Raw genomic sequence first — 16,957 nt, 5'->3', positions numbered from 1 at the left:
AGGAGAGGCCCAACAGTGTCTGTGAGTGTCTGCAGCCACTCTGTCATGGTTTGGGCTCAGCCAGTGGTGTTGGAGATCTTGTCAAAATGGATGAAATCATGATAGCAGAAAAGTCATAATGCACTGTTTCTTTTCATTCACCTTATTTACTTTGTTTATACTCCACTCTGCATTTAATCATTAATTGATATTAATCTCTGTCTCTCTTCCACAGAATGTCTTTTCTCTCCCCTCAGCCCCCCCTCAGCAGATGACCCCCCCTCCCTGAGCCTGGTTCTGCTGGAGGTTTCTTCCTGTTAAAGGGAGTTTTTCCTTCCCACTGTCACCAAGTGCTGCTCATAGGGGGTCGTTTTAACTGTTGGGTTTTCTCTGTATTATTGTAGGGTCTTTACCCACAATACAAAGCGCCTTGAGGCTGTGGTGGAAAAAATAAGTTGAGCTCTGAAACCAAACTGATTTTTTGATGATTTATTGAAAGTAAAGAATTAACCTTTGCAAAGGGATCAATACAGCACGAACAGCCTTCACACCAGCACTGACCAAAGGACAGAATAACACCCATTCCTTTATACTATTGTGTTGATACAATCTTGTTCCACTATCCATGGGGAGTTCAGGTTCCCCCCACCAAGTAGTACCTGCATGATAGCAAATTGCGCCATGGCCTTGGACACAGCCTACAGTCAAGTTGTTTTTCCCATCTTCACACACTTGGTCTTTGTGCTATAAAATTACAATTACAGAGAAAAAGTACACAGAGGTTATTCGAGTTCAGAAACAAATTTTCCATTACATTTCCACCCTTTTGATTATTTTTAATCATCTTATAAAATTTGTTTGTAATAATAATGATAATAGAAAACATAAGACAAAAAAACTTCCATAAAGCATCCGTGCTTACACACCTGGGGTTTAAGTAAACACATCATAAATTGGAAGGTGAAATAGCCTTAGCTGTTGAATGAAACATTGGCACTATAATGGTCATACCTGTGAAGAGAATTTAAAATTTACACATCATTTTGCTCATAGTCAACAGTCTCTGCATCATCATAATCATGATAGGGGGGCGTCCAGTTAGGTACCAGGTTCAGTTCCAGCCGTTCCCCCATTAGGGGCTGTTGCTCAGGTAAGGAAGCCATTTGGTGTGAGACAGATTTATCAATGGTTCTAACAATCAGGCTTCTGATGCAGGGGATGACACAGCATCCACACAGTGATACGAGAGCTAAAGCTCCAATGATTCCTGTCACAAGTGACACTATCAAATCTTTCCATTTACCAAAAGTTCTGTCAAACCACTCAAACATAGAACTTTCTGCATTTTCTTTAAGTTCATAAGCCAATGTTTCTAATTTAGTGAGTGCTTCTGTAAAAGAGCCATCAGCTGCAGTATTGTTAGGAATGAATGTACAACATGCCTCACCAAACATCACACACACCCCTCCTTTCTCTGCTATCAACATGTCTAATGCCATTCTATTTTGCCATGTCATGAGACTAGTCGCATGCATTTGTTCTCCTAAAGCCTTCAGTGCATCTCTAGTGAAATTTGCAAACCTCTGCTGGTTGTAATAGATGTAATTTATTCCACTCCGTGTTTTTGCTGTTTTCTGTCACATGTCCAAAGAATGGAAGCCATGATGTAAATCCTGCTGCAATTTGATTTTGTGCTTTATATTCATCAGGAACTCCTTGCGGGACACCTATGGTGTCTATATACACTTTAGAGTCAGGGTTGAGGATGTCCTTGGAGCGTTTAACCCTACCTTGGTGGGATGATAACTGTGATTGAACTTGTGGGTGAATTATAGTTTGTTGAATTAATTTGACTCTGATGCAAGTGCCCTTCCATGTTTGAGGCAAAACTGGACGCAGCTTTGCATCTCCACACAGCCACCACACATCAGCTACCTTTTGGTCTGGGTTCTGCAATGGAGTGACAGCTGGGCGTTTTGCTACCCACTCAGAGCATCTGCAGGTCATACAGTCTCTTGTGATTTTTACTGTAGTAAGGTAGTCAGTCTGATGTAATAGTGCATAATCTATGACACTATTGTAACGTTTGCAAACATCCCAAAGGTATTTACAATTTGCTTTCACTGTACCCACATCAGTGGTGCCGTAGGTAGAGATGAAACAGTCAGTTACATTTAGCTCTGAAGGAATAAGGACATCCTGAGGTGGCTCAAAGTGTGTTGGAGGCCTAGTAAAATCGCTTGACGGAAAGAAATGACCACAAAATTCTGGAATCTTAGACGTGTCAGAATTTGTGTAGTAGATATCGCAAAGGAACTTACAACTATAATTGTGACTAGGATAATGAGGATCTGATGCACAGGTTTCTGAGGTGTCAGGGACCGGTATTACCATAAGTAGCGGCCTAGCCACCATACAGAATGTGCATGAGTAATTTGTCAGTGACACAGCAGTGAAATTTGCATACTGCAGCCACAAACTATTTTTGATAAAGTCAGGACTAGAAAAGGGGTTTAAGGTCCCAGGAAGTGAACGCCTCACGTGATTCATACGAGTCTTCCCTGTGTCTGTGATGCTTGGGGAGTCATGTGGAAATTTACTGTATGCAAAGATAACCATGCAAATCACACAAATGGCTGTCACAATCAAAGGACACACCAAGCCTCTGGTCCCAAACCATCCTAATTGTTTCAGCAGGTGTCTGCGTTCCATCGCTGATCCCTCGTGGGTGACACAGAGTCTCACTCTGCACGTCACTTTGTTGGAGCTTGGCACGCTCTTGTTGGAGGAGGGCGCTTTTTCACCCCTCGCTCTCACCTTTGGTTCCAACGCAGCTGCAGGTTGAAAGGGCAGAGCACGTCGTACACCCTTGTTGTCTTCCTCAGCGTCAGCGTGGAAAATCTTTCTAACCCAGTGGGTTATTCCTGTGGTTCTGGGATCCTCTTGCAATGACTGGCATGAACCCAAGTTGCACGACCTCCGACCTTAACTGCTGTCTGTGTTGTCAGTAGTACCTGGAATGGTCCCTGCCAGCGTTTTTGCTTCCAGCTGGTTCTCCGGAAATCTTTGATCAGCACCCAGCCTCCTGGTAGTGTTCTGTGGTTGGAAGAGGATGCCCTGGGGTCCCTATCCGCCTATCTGGTGGACGTCCAAACAAAATTTCAAAAGGACTGAGGCCATATTTGACTTATTCTTGTCCTCATGTGTATTAACACGAGAGGTAAGGCTTTTAGCCAGCTGAGTCCCGTTTCTGCACAACATCTGCTCAGTTTGCTCTTTATAGAAGCATTCTCTCTTTCCACTGCCCCGGCACTAGCTGGATGATAGGCACAATGATGTCTGATGTCCATTCCAAGGTAGTCGCTCACCTGTTTTAAAGCTGTGCTGACAAAAGCTGGTCCATTATCACTGCTGAGCTTACCTGGTATTCCCACCTTGGGATGATTTCTTGCAGTAAGGCTTTGGCCACTGTGCCTGCTTCTTGTTTGCTAGAGGGAAAAACTTCTACCCATTCTGAGAACATGTCCACGATCACCCAGCAATACTTTTTACCTTCACATGGTGTGAGCTCTATGAAGTCCATTTGTAGATGTTCAAAAGGCCTATCTGGAGGTGGCTGTGCTGCCGGTGAAGTTTGAATGCCTCTGCCTACATTATTAATTGCACAGATCATACAAGACTTACAAAATCTTTGGGAGTAAATCTGGAATCCCTTTGTGAACCAGTGTTGCTGCATTTGTTCTATCATACCCCCTTTTGACACATGGTCCCTCCCGTGTGTCAACTTAGCATAATGCAGGAAAAAATGTTTGGGGAGACATGGTTTGTTATCAGGACCATACCAAACCTCACCTGTTATGTAAGCCCCTGCTGTTTTCCATACCCGTTTCTCCTCTGGGGTAGCCATGCTCTGGACAGCCTGTAAATCTGTGTTAGGAGATGGAGTTAGTGTGGTTTTGATGTTAATGCTGTGGTCTGGTTTCACCTCCTGTTTAGCTGCTGTCTTTGCTGCTGCATCCGCTCTGGAGTTGCCTAGAGAAACAGAGTCTTCTGAGTTAGTGTGAGCATCACATTTACACACAGCTATGGTTTTTGGGAGTAATAAGGCATCTAGCAATGCAGCCACTAGTTTGTGATGTGCAATGGGTTTCCCCACAGCAGTCAGGAACTGCCGTTGTTTCCACAATGTGCCAAAATCATGCACTACCCCACAGGCATACCTGGAATCAGTGTAAACAGTGACTGTTTGGTCCTTAGCAATTTCACATGCTTTTGTCAATGCTACAAGTTCTGCTGCTTGAGCTGAGAAGTGAGATGGTAATGAACCAGAGGCTAGAATGTCATGTTCTGTGACCACTGCATAGCCTACTTGATTTTTACCGGTGTCTGGGTTGCGTGATGCCGAACATCCACAAAGACCACCAGATCAGAGTTAGTCAGCGGTGCATCCTGTAGGTCAGGCCTGGGAGAACAGATTTCAGAAATAGCTGCTATACAATCATGAGGTTCACCATCTGCTTCTGTGGGGAGAAGTGAAGCTGGGTTTAGCACAGTGCATCTTTTAACTGTTACATTTGGCATCTCCAGTAATACTGTGTGGTACCTTAACCAACGAGCAGCTGATAAATGTGTTGTTTTTGCTCTGTGAGGATCAGTGATACAGAATGTGGTACCAATAGGGTTAAGTCAGAGTAGCCCACAAGGTCACGTGAAGCTAGAAGTGCCTTTTCAGCTGCTGCTACTGCTCGCAGACAAAGGGGGAGGCCTGCTGCTACTGAGTCCAGTTTGGATGAGAAATATGCCACTGGTCTTTGTCGCCCTCCATGTTCCTGCAATAAAACAGATGTATCCACCCTTTTCATCCACTGTCTGGGTGAATGGTTTATCAGGGTTTGGTAATCCTAAAGTCGGAGCAGTCTGCAGTGTCAGTTTTAAGTCAGTGAAAGCTTTGTCAGCATCTTCAGTCCAGTCTAGTCTGTCATGTGCAGTCAGTCCCCTCCCATGTATCATTGCTGACAGTGGAGCCTCTCGCACAGCCTAGTTGAGTATCCACTGACAGCAATATGACGTCATGCCAAGAAAACTCATCATTTGTTTCTTTGTTTGTGGTTTTGGGATGGATTGAATCGTTGCAATCCTTTTTGGAGAGAGGGACTTACCGTCTGACGAGATCACGTGTCCCAGATAGGCGACCTTCTCCGAGGTCCACTGTAATTTGGAGAGGCTCACCTTGTGACCGTTTTCAGCGAGGTATTTTAACAACTCTCTTGTGTCTGTCTCGCAGGCCTGCTTGGAAGGGGAACAGATCAGCAAATCATCAACATATTGCAACAATGTGGAACCCTGTGGAACCTGACAGGTTTTCTTTTAGTGCACTGTTGAAGACTGTGGGGGCCTCATTCAGGCCCATGGGGCAACGTGTCCAAGTATAACTTCCCCTTGGAAAGAGAAAGCAAACCAAAGCTGACTGGCAGGATCAACCTTTATACTGAAAAATGCATCAGCCAGATCAATCACAGAAAAGTATTTGCTTTCTGGTGGAACCTGTGCCAATATGGTGTGGGGGTTGGGAACTTCAGGTGCTCTGGCATGTATTGCTGCATTCACTGTTGTACAAAGCGCCATTCTTCAGGCTGCCCTTTGTCCCTTATGTTTGTTACAGGAAGTATTGGTGTGCGCACTGGGCTGATCACTCCTGCCTTCACTAAAGAGCTGAACACAGGAGTAATACCCTTAACAGCTTCAGGATTTAATGGATATTGATGCTTACATGGTCTGAAGTCAGACTTGGGAGTCACCACCAAAGGGGGGGCACCTTTCATTTCCCCCACATCATATTTACTGGTTGCCCACAAGTGCTCCGGGATATCACGCAGTTCTGGAGAGTCTGGGGTCAGCTGGGATGGTTCCACCTGCTGGACATAAAGACAAGTTTTTGTTAGCAGCTGCACAGTCCTCATAACACAAACTACTGCTGCCAGGTGCTTCTTAAACACCCCATTGCAGTGTTTCACTCCTGGAGTGTCAGTTTCTTCCCACTGTTTATACTGTTGCACTTGTTTTAGCCACGGCCCCAAATCATCTTGCTCAGCTTTTGAAACATGTGGAATGCTGTCATGATTCTGTAAAGACTGTTTTGTTCATCTGTGAGAATCATTTTAGCTGCACATCTTTTGTCCAAAACACACTGTCTATTCGTACTCTCAGTGTTCTGCCTCTCTCTGTACCACTCTATCTCAAACTGCTCATCAGCTCCCTCACACACATGTGCTGTTACATGTAACGAGTCTGCTGCCCTGTAATCAGATGTGTGTGTGTGTTGTTGTGCAAGCTTTACCAGTTCATCACAAACAGGAAACACAGCAGTCTGCTGGAGTCTCCACTCATATGCATACAGCAGCAGATCTGAATCATATTTAACCATCTGCATCATTCTGTTCACCCGTGTGATGATCAGCCATCTTTCCCCGACACAACGACAATCCCAAGTTTACACATCAAATCTCGACCCAACAAGGTGACAGGACAACACGGGGACAGCAGGAATGTTTCAAGAGCCCACTTTCAGTATCTTCACATTGTAAATCTCTTGTGTATTTTTCAATTACTGGAACACCTCCTGCTCCTACAGTTTTAATGTATCTACCACTAAGTTTTGGTTTTGGGTTTAAATCTGCTTGTCTGATCACTGACTCAGTAGCACCGGAGTCTACCAGAAACACAACCTGCTGTCCTGCAACCTGAGAGTTATTTGTGGCAAACGTTTGTAAGCAGTGGATGAGCTCAGCATTTGGTAAAAGGTGTGTCTGTCAGGCCTTTCAGCTTTAGCAGTGATGTGATGTATGGCCATATTTATGAGTGTAAGCTGCTCTTCTTTGCGTGTATGTTTGTGTGTGTGTGTGTGTGTGTGTGTTGTTTTTATTGCATGTGTGTGTATGTGTGTGTTGTTTTTATTGCATGTGTGTGTATGTATCTTGTTTTCATCCTTTACCTTTTGATGTGATGTCTGGGTACCCTTCCCTTTCTCAGCCCCGAGTCAGTCAGCCTCAGTTTCCTGCTTTTCAGGTCAACCTCTAACCCAATGTCCTGCAGCTCCACACTGAAAACAACTCTCTCTGTTTCTCCCCTCCACTTCTTTCCCTCCAGCTCCTCTCTGCTGTCGTCTGCCTCTCCCACGGCCTCTCCCACGTCCTGCAGCGCTCCGTGTTTGTGACTTGTACATTGTGAGCTGTGCTAACTGGAGTTTTTCTTCAGTTTTGACTTTCCTCTTGTTGTCTCGCTCCATGTCTTCCTTTGCCATTTTTTCTCCATGAACGGCAAATCTCTCAACCTCAGGCAGTCTTGCCAAGTCCCACTGCACACAGTGTTTGTGTACATACGTTTGCACTTCAGGTCTTAGTCCTTTCACATCTCTGAGATGCACTTCCCAGTTTGTGATTTGGGGTGCGTCTCTCCATCCTGCTGCCGGGGTGTCCAAACCGCTGTGTTTTGAATGTATTTCCATCTGCACCCATAACTTCAACCATGGGCATGGTCGTAATGCTGTCATCCAAACTGATAGCCTGTTCACTCATTCCTGGATTAAATTTTGTTCCCGATCTGGTGACATGAGGGGACAGAGGTGGTGCAGTTGCTCCAGCAATCTCTTGTGTAGGCTGGGGGAGGTTGGTTAGCAGTGATGCTCGTTTTCCAGGGTCAGAGTAAGGCGGAGGTGAAGCTGCGGAGGATTCTCCCCGGTCTGATACTGGATAAGATGATGTTGGTTGTGCTGGTCTGTTGTTTTGTTCTGGCCTCTGAGCTCGGGAAGGAGGTTGATCCAGGTCCGGGTCCACCCTGCTTTTGACACACTGAGACACTTGATTAGTAACATTTCTTGGCCCTGCCTGTCCACACTTTCTCTCCCTGAGTTTTGCTTCATCCAGCCACAAAAAAAATGCTTTCCAGTCTGCATGAAAAGGAACAAACGTCTTTTTTTCTTTCCTCTTCAGTTGATGGACTTTTTCTCTGTCTTCACTTTTTTCTAGTGATTGTTTTAGTGCATTTAATTGTCTTATACTGAAGGACCCTTCTTCTGGAAACCCATGTTCATTTACCCACACATTTAATTGCTGCAAAATTTCCTCACCATGTTTATTTTTCATAAATTGCACATTTGGAATATTTTGTGCCGGCTTTTCTGTTTTGGATTTTGAGTTCCCCGTTTAGTTCCTGGTGGTATACACTAATCTCAGAGAGCCACTCTCTAGATTTTCAAAGACATCCAAAGCCTATTTGTGATTCGGCCCCAGTAAGTCGTCACTTATGTAACCCACAATGGTAAATGGACTAGTTCTTATATAGCGCTTTTCTACTCAGTCAGAGCACTCAAAGCGCTTACACAACACGTTTTACATTCACCCATGCACTCCCATTCATACAAGCACTTCCATGTTTACTAAGCTAAGTGCTTTTAATTAGCTAACATTCACACACATTCATACTCCGACAGGACGGTCAGAGACCAACTTGGGGTTAAGTATCTTGCCCAAGGATACATTGGCATGTAGCCAGGAATCGAACCACTGACCTTCCGATCAGTAGGTGACCTGCTCTACCTACTGAGCTACAGCCACCCCTATGCTGTTAACCTGCGTCTGCCTGGCAATCAGTGCAAACCAGCCTTAGTTTGTGTGCCCACAGCGATCAGCCCAAGTCAACAGTGTTGATCCCAGATCAGCTGTGTTTACAGAACTTTTCTCTGAATGGCGGACCCTCTTACCAAACACAGAACAATTTCAAATTTTAATTAAATTATTTGTCCTTAAAATTATAGTACGGTCAGAAAATCAAGTTGTTCTCACCTGCTCTCCACTCTGAGTTCTTTATCAATTGAGATTTCAGCGGTGATTCCTGCTCTCGGTTGTCAGGCGCACGTCTCCTCAATAATGGGCTCGGAGGTAAGCACTTTTCAGACTGGTTGAGTCTACCTGCGCAGGTTTTTCCTGGATCAACACGAAAGCAGAGAAGAAGTCACTCGAGAAATCCCATCCTCGTCGCCAAGATTGTGGTGGAAAAAATAAGTTGAGCTCTGAAACCAAACTGATTTTTGGATGATTTATTGAAAGTAAGAATATAACCTTTGCAAAGGGATCAATACAGCAGGAACAGCCTTCACACCAGCACTGACCAAAGCACAGAATAACACCCATTCCTTTATACTATTGTGTTGATACAATCTTGTTCCACTAGCCGTGGGGAGTTCAGGTTCCCCCCACCATGTAGCACCTGCATGATAACAAAGTGTGCCATGGCCTTGGACACAGCCTACAGTCAAGTTGTTTTTCTCATCTTCACACACTTGGTCTTTGTGCTAGAAAATTACAATTACAGAGAAAAAGTACACAGAGGTTATTCGAGTTCAGAAACAAATTTTCCATTACAGAGGCGACTGTTGTGATTTGGTGCTATATAAATAAAATTGAATTGAAAGTAGAATTGAATCTGCTGAAAGGGGAGAGAGACAGGACAAAAGACAGAGAGATAGAGATTAATAATAATGATTAAATACAGAGTGGAGTATAAACAGAGTAAATAAGGTGAATGAGAAACAGTGCATTATGGGAACCCCCCAGCAGACTAGGCCTATAGCAGCATAACTAAGGGAGGGTTCAGGGTCACCTGATCCAGCCCTAACTATAAGCTTGATCATAAAGGAAAGTTTTAATCTTAATGAATGATGGTGGATTCAAACCCAGGACCTTCTTATTGTGAGGCAAAAGTGCTAACCACTGCCCCACCGCGCTGCCCTCCTCTTTCTCATTTTCCTAAAAAAGCTAAAGAAATGTGGGGGACTCAAGACTTTTGCACAGTACTGTGGAGACTTTTTGCCGTTTCCATCCAGCAGGCCAACTTCAGACCTTTTATATGTTTGGCCTCCTGATGTAAAGTTAGCAGTTAATAATTTGGGGAATAATTAATTTAAAAGTTCCTCAGAGCGCGTAAAAGTTTAACCGGCTGATCTCTGATCAGTCTGCTGATGAAAGCTGTTCCTGTGACTCACTTAGATACGCTCTCTGAATATTTAGGTCAAGTGTTTTCAAATGTGAGCTAACCCATCAATGAGGGTCACTGTTGGTGTTTTATAACAGAACGCATGGAAACAGCTGTTAAATGTTCAGCTGAGTCTCAGCTCTGTGTTTATCATCCACCTACAAATCAGAGACTCCACAGTGCCAAGAAATGGACCATAACGCCTCCTCAGACCTCCTCAGACCTCCTCGGGCTTCCTTAGGCCTCCAATGGCAGGTTTCTCCTGTGCTCGGTGCTCACACTTCGTGGCAAATGGCCTCAGATGGCAGCAGAGATCTGCAGTCTGAGTCCAGGTCAGCTTCAGACCAGCTGCAGATCCTCATCAGCGAATGGAGTCACTCTGTGGATGCTTTCATCTTCTGAGCTCATTTAGGAATGCTCGAGCTCTGAGGCAGCTGATGAGGAGATCTGTGATGTGGTCGGATTGGACCCGGAGCCAAGACCTAACTGAACGTTTAATGTGAAGGTTCAGTTCAGTCAAGAAAAATCCAGATTTTTACATTAAAACCTGAAAATCTGACTGAGAGAGAACTTTTATTCTGAAACTATTTTATGGAAACAGGAAGCAGGAAAAGTGACAGATATTTTTCTGTTTGAAAATGTGAAAGCGGTTTGAACCCCAGGATGTGCGCACTGACTTTAGCAGGGCCAGCAGCAGATTGACTGCAGCGAGGCGAGAAACCTGCTGACCGGCGCTGATCTGCAGGAAGCTGTCAGAGGACACTGAAACATCACCACGATGTGACAACGAAATGTTTTAAACCTGATCTGATCACCGAAGAACGAGATCGAAGGCTTCATGAGTCTTAAACTGTGGCGCAGTATTTGTACAGACAGACTGAGCTCTCTGTGGGCCATTCACACTCCTCTGATTTCAGCAGTAAAGCTAGAAACTGACCTCTGTGCATGAGCTTTGGGACCTGACCATGTTGAAGAAGCTTTGGGGTGAGTCTGTGTGTTCAGTTCGTGCTGATGAGCAGATAAGCTGCAGCAACTTGCTTGCTGTTGTTTTAGGTCACCTGTACACACCTGTCCCCTCCCCTCACTCTTGTAACATCTGCTTGTACAGCTGTGCCTTTTTTACAAAGAGCAAACAGCTGTTTGGAGGCACACATGCTTAGTGTACAGTACCAGTCAGAAGTTTGGATACACTTTTGACTGGTACTGTACCATAAATATTGGAGGGGAAAGTACACTGGGATTAAAGTGAGCCGGAATGATCGGGAACATCATCCCAGCATCTTCAGGAGTAATCAGATCTGCAGCAGAGAGTAGGTGTGTGCACACCGTGCTGCTGAACTTATCACTTATTTGATGAGCTGAGAAGAAGTTCTGATCACTTTGTGTTACTCAGAGGGTCTGAAAATACCCGAGAACATGTACTACCACACCGATGACTCAGCATGGATCCTCTATCAGTAATGCCTAATAAAAACTCTGTGTTTGAGTCTGTATGTGTGTGTGTCTGTGTGTGTGTGTGTGTGTGTACTGGCTCAGGGTTGGACAGCAGCTGTGACGATTATCATGTGACTCATTTCTAAGTGATTCTCTTCCTCACGCTGCCCCACAGACCTTTTCCTTCCCACTGTCACCAAGTGCTGCTCACAGGGGGTCGTTTTGACTGTGGGGTTTTCTCTGTATTATTGTAGGGTCTTTACTTTATAATATAAAGCAATAGAATTGTATTGAATTGCTCTCTGTGGTGGCCAGCAGACAGCTTCTGTGTGCATAATAGAAGGTCCTGTCAGGCCTGCTCAAAATGTTTACAGAATCTATTCAATTTTTATATAAATTAATAGCTATTTGAATATTTGACCTCCAAATATAGATTACTGCAGATAGAAATAACTGTTTGTGTGAAAAGGAGTCCACATGAAGAGAGAGAAAGTTCAGTGTTTCTGAAAAGCATCAGCAGCTTACTGGTTTAAATCATAGGGAGTCATTAAAGTGTGGAAGCTGTGGGTTAATATCATTAACACACGCCTGTGAACAACAACCTGAACCACCGTCAGACATCTGCACGCTCATCAGACGCATGAAGAAACTCCAAAATCAGCTTTACTGCTGCAGTTCATCCTAATGTCCCACTGACACAAACACCATCTAAATGGGCTGTTTGTCTTCTAGCTGCTGTGGACACAACATATGGAAGCCCATTTCTGCCATAAGAAGCATGATTTAAAGAATACTTAATAAAATGTGGACATACAGTGAGATTAAACTAGAAAACTATCAGGTAAAACACATCATGAATTAGAATAGTTTCATTTTTAAAAAGCTCAAAGTCTGATTAAAACTCAGATGGATGAGTTAAAAGTCAGAAATATTGTATAAAAAATTAAAACAAGAACACCAATTTAGGAATAAAGAGGCCAAAGTTTACACAGAAATGTTTTGAGTATAATCAGAATTATTAAAAAAAAAATAAAAAAACTGAACAAATTATTAATTTTAAATTACAAAAAACAGTAAACATTTAAATTGTCTTAAACAGAAAAAGTTAAAGAGTAAAAGTAAAAAATTACACAACATGAATGTTAAATTTCAAACTTTTATTTTTTTCTGGCAGAAATAGGCTTCCATAAGTGCAAAAAAAAAAAAAAAAAAAAAAAAAAGTCAAAACTGATAAACTTTATGTGCTTGACTGAAAACTTCAGAACAAACCTGATTACATTTGAAGTTTAAAACCTGATTTTGAACACGTGAAACAGCAGGAGAACCTTTAAAGGGGCCACTGAGCAGCATCCGACGGCCCGGATCACCTCAGGATCGGTGCAAACAAACTGAACCTCCACAACAGCTTCAGGCTGAAGACCCAAACACAAGATTTCAGTCAAAATCCAGACCGACAAAATATCAGCTCAAATTTAAAACTGTGTCAAAGAAAAAAAAAAACAGACAAAAGTCCAAATTTATCAGTTTATAAGTAAAATATGACTAAATAATAAAAAGTAAAACAAATGAATTATAAAATCAAAATTATAATTTTAATCTGAATATTTTCTGACTGGCATAAAGAGGCTTCCATACCCAAATATTTGAGCTGTTGGGCATCAAACAGGGAGAGCAAGAACAGTCTGTGGAACATCTGGAACCCGACGAGGATCATCTGACTGAAACTTTTAAACTTTCAGTTCGAGCTCAGATAAAAAGGGCTCACTTTGATCCTCACATTTGAGTGAAACAGCCTTCACAAAGAGCTGAAAGCTCCTGGCTGCATTTCTTTCAGTGTCCTGGAAAAATAAAACAGAACAGCTAAAAGTATTTTTCCTGGAAAATCTTTTAATCAAAAGCAGTTAAAAATAAATAATAAACGTGCAAAAAGATGGAAACGTGACATTTTCTGTGAAAACAAACTTCATGACCCGACGAAGCTCAACACGGCTGACGGCCTCAGTTTCAACCCACATCTGACCTTACAGGTAAATTCCAACTCATGTGCAAATATAAAAACAAAAACGAGCCAAACTTTATGTGCCGATGAAGCTCCAAAATACCTTTTTTTTTTTTAATTGGCCGCTTCCTTCAAGATTTGGACAAACGGCTCAGAAATTTCTATCAAGTAAACACAGTCACTGTCAGCTCGTGTGAACAGATGTTCCAGGTAGAACTTTAACCTGACAGGTTCCTTAAAGGAGGGATGTGACGGCTCTCTAACAGCAGCAGCGTGGCTCTTTAAGGAGCCAATCAGATCCCTGCAGGATCAATAATGAGACAGAGGCTGATCAGTTTCCGGCTGATTTATTCAGCTTCACATACACACTCCATCATAAAGCACAGAATCACTTTTTTTTTTTTGGATTTTTCCCCTTTTTCCTTCATATTGCACCAAAAAAATGAGCAAACATCAGCATGACAAAGCAACAGAAACTTCCTGTTCCCCTCAAACTATTTTACACACCAACATGTACAATCCAGGTCTGTGTGTGTGTGGACCCATTAAAACAGCTGCAAGGCAGTAAAGCAAGGCAGGCCACAGGGCTTTGAACCCTCACAGAGAACAGTGGAAGAGCCTGACATTCCCTTTGACTGTACAAAAATAGGCATGAAAATATTTTATCTAATATCCTTAAAAAGATGAGGTATGCTTGGTTCTGTAATATCACACCTGAACACCCAAAAACAAAGTTTACAGTCAGTCTGAGTCCTGCAGCAAAGAAAACATCCTGATATCCGGTGGGAATGCATAGTCCGGGTCCGGGGTCTGACCCGAGCGGCAGAAAGTAAGTCCATAAAACCCTGTCAGTTCACCTCCGCACAGTACCGACTCCATGCCAGAACATATCCGCCCCCGGCGCACGGAGCACAGGCAGCAGCAGCCACGACACCCCGCTCCCTGACCGAAGCTACAGAGCCGGGGTGAAGGGTCAAAAAATTAGCACGTGAACACCAGGTCTGTGAAGTTGGCCTTCAGCCAGTCCCCGGCGATCATCTCGCTCAGCTCCGGTGTGCAATAATCCGGGAACTCGAAGTGAGATCCGAGGCTGCCCCCCTCCGTGTAGCCGCTGGTGTCCAGGTCCTTATCCACCAGAGACAGGTTCAGGGTCCCCGAGGCCGAGCTGGAGGACGAGTTCCACGGGTCTGAGGAGGACTGCAGGCCCCCCAGGAAGTTGGAGGTGAAGTCGAGCGGCTCTATGGGGAGGTCATCGAGGTCGTCCCCGCAGCAGGAGGAGGCGGAGGTGCAGACGGAGCGGGAGGAGGATGCTGGGGAGAGGGAGGCCGGGTGGACCGCGGTGCTCTGCCGGGTGAAGCTGAAGTACAGCCGGCCGGAGGACAGGCGCCTGCTGGTTCCCTCGGCAGAGCCCCGGGGAGACAGTTTGGTGATACTGTAGCAGGGCAATTCTTCCTCTTCCCCCTCCTCGTCGTCCTCCTCCGAGGATGAAGATTCCTCCTCCTCCTCCTCCTCAGTATCAGTATAGTCCCGTTTGACCTGCGTGCTGGGTTTAAGAGTGCTCGGCACGTACCGGTGGTCCGGCTGCTGGGCGTTCAGCTGGTGGTGTGGGTCGGGCTGCTGGGGTTTCTGCTGGTATCGTGAGTCCAATTGCTGGTATTGGGGGTCCGGCTGCTGGTACTGCGGGGGGACACTGACCACTTTGCCGGCCCCGCCCACCGGCTTGCTGGCTCGGGAGAACTTCTTGGCCGCCGCGGGGGGTCTGTGAGCCGGTCTATCGCCGTTTCTCTCCGCGTACTGAGTGGCGAGCTTCCCCTCCGTCCTGGGCTTCTTCTTGGGCCGGTACTTGTAGTCCGGGTAGTCGGCCATGTGCTGCAACCGGAGGCGCTCCGCCTCCCGGATGAACGGGATCTTCTCGGTGTCGGTTAACATTTTCCAGCGCTTCCCGAGCCGCTTGGAGATCTCGGCGTTGTGCATGTCCGGGGACTGCTCCATTATCTTCTTCCTCTCGATTTTGGACCACACCATGAAGGCGTTCATGGGCCGTTTGATGTGGCCCGAAGCGGTCTTACACCAGTCCGGTTTCTGCGGCGCGGGACTGCCGGCAAAGGATCCCACCGCCCTGCTGCGCTCCGAGGCAGTCGCTTCGCGGTAGCCGGCGTTGACTCTCGCCTCAGCGGGCTCCGTGTGCAGACCCATCGTCCTACTGAACCCCGAAAGCCACCGGGCCGGACTCGGATGTTCCCACGGTTCTGGTTCGTCTCTCTCGGAGTTCCTCGGTTCCTCGCGCTTTCCTCTCGCTCTCACTGCATTTATGTGCGCGAGCTCCCACACCGGCGTCTTTTTAACCGAAGTAGCAGGCGCGAGACGTTACCGCCCTCAACCAATCAGCGATCTCCTCTCACCGAAACCTTCCCGCCTCCACTTCGCTGTCAGCGAATCACAGCCTCAGAGCTCCTCCCCGCGTGCCCGCCCACCTCCTCGTAGGCCGTTACTCAAATCACTTTCAATAGATAAGTGAAAGTAATCAATACTTATCAGCTCTCTATCTGGACCGAATTACTCCCACTGAGTGTGTGTGTGTGTGTGTGTGTGTGTGGGGTGGCCCGTTTTTGATGAAGGTAAGGCAGAACAGGTGAGTGTGAATAACGTGTTTAGAGCCCGGTTCCGCTCCATAATAACCTGCGGTGGGTGAACTCAGGCTGATCTTCTGTGGTCTGATTTAAATGAGGAGAAAGGAGTTTTCTAAGTGGCTCTGAGTCACTGGAGGGTCAGTGAAACGGCTCTGAGGGTCCTGGAGGAGGGCTTCCAGTTATTCTGCTCTCAGTAACAGACGAGTGAGCTCAGCCCCCCACCCCCCGCCCCGCCCTCAGGATTTTCTAAATTTCCATCTCTAAGCAGCATGTGAGGATCAGGTAGGTGACCCCTCCCCTCCCCGGCAGCCCAGATACACAATCCCAACCTGTACAGCAAATACACAAGCATCAGCCTGCAGAGACAGGTCGGAGTCATGTGACCTGCAGAGCTCAGGTCGTATCATATCAGACGTGCGTGGATTTAGGATTTTTAAACCCAGTCACACCTGTTTGATGTCACATTTCAGTAACTAAAGAAGGAGAAACATCTCCGGTTGATAAACTTGGAATCAGATTCAAACAGATTCAAAGTAGCAGATCTGAATGCAGTGACGGCCCACGCTGCAGCTTTAATTTACTGACACGTGGCTCAGGAGGTGCTGTTAGCGACCTTTTTAAAAATATAAATGAATGCTTTCAAATCATCTTTAGGAGCTCTGAGACCTCAGGAGGAAAGAGGAGGCGGAGGGATGCTGAGACGCTGTTACTGCCGGCCCGTCTCACAGCTGGAATCAGAGCGGATCTGAAGGGCTGTACACATGATCACAAAGTGAATTCCTTCCAGTTTGTGCTGTCAGATTTAGGAGTTTGGACTGAGCTGGATTATCTGTGACACAGATTCCCATCTGTCTCCTTTCAGCACCAACACTTAGAGCTGCTGATG

The 16,957-nt window shown here is 45.4% G+C and overlaps 2 protein-coding genes across 6 annotated transcripts; both read right to left on the bottom strand.

Annotated features, from left to right (window-relative positions):
* Nucleotides 1-496: 496 nt before the first annotated feature.
* LOC115773953 (uncharacterized) lies at nt 497-9,139 on the bottom strand. 5 transcript variants are annotated; one of them, XM_030720916.1, is made up of 5 exons: nt 9,096-9,139; nt 8,820-8,960; nt 6,971-7,826; nt 5,139-5,894; nt 497-4,499 (listed from the first exon to the last, which is right to left on the bottom strand). In XM_030720916.1, exon 5 carries the CDS (start codon nt 2,689-2,691, stop codon nt 1,543-1,545), a length of 1,149 nt encoding a protein of 382 aa, XP_030576776.1. In that variant the 5' UTR covers nt 2,692-4,499; nt 5,139-5,894; nt 6,971-7,826; nt 8,820-8,960; nt 9,096-9,139; the 3' UTR covers nt 497-1,542. The 5 variants fall into 5 exon arrangements, with proteins under 5 accessions (XP_030576776.1, XP_030576773.1, XP_030576774.1 ...); XM_030720913.1 differs by having other exon boundaries at nt 497-5,894; XM_030720914.1 differs by having other exon boundaries at nt 497-5,891.
* A 4,633-nt stretch (nt 9,140-13,772) lies between these two features.
* Nucleotides 13,773-15,739, bottom strand: sox11b (SRY-box transcription factor 11b). Its single transcript, XM_030721543.1, has one exon. It carries the CDS (start codon nt 15,635-15,637, stop codon nt 14,423-14,425), a length of 1,215 nt encoding a protein of 404 aa, XP_030577403.1. The 5' UTR covers nt 15,638-15,739; the 3' UTR covers nt 13,773-14,422.
* Nucleotides 15,740-16,957: the final 1,218 nt, after the last annotated feature.

Source organism: Archocentrus centrarchus, chromosome 24, assembly GCF_007364275.1.
Source record: "Archocentrus centrarchus isolate MPI-CPG fArcCen1 chromosome 24, fArcCen1, whole genome shotgun sequence".
In the NCBI taxonomy this organism is placed as follows: Eukaryota; Metazoa; Chordata; class Actinopteri; order Cichliformes; family Cichlidae; genus Archocentrus; species Archocentrus centrarchus.
The sequence above is the reverse complement of the archived record's forward strand: the minus strand, read 5'-3'. Positions and strand labels throughout refer to the sequence as shown.

Bases quoted from the DNA above. Each gene is read 5' to 3' on its own strand.
- LOC115773953 (XM_030720913.1), bottom strand. From the start codon at position 2,691: ATGGAACGCAGACACCTGCTGAAACAATTAGGATGGTTTGGGACCAGA.
- sox11b (XM_030721543.1), bottom strand. From the start codon at position 15,637: ATGGGTCTGCACACGGAGCCCGCTGAGGCGAGAGTCAACGCCGGCTAC.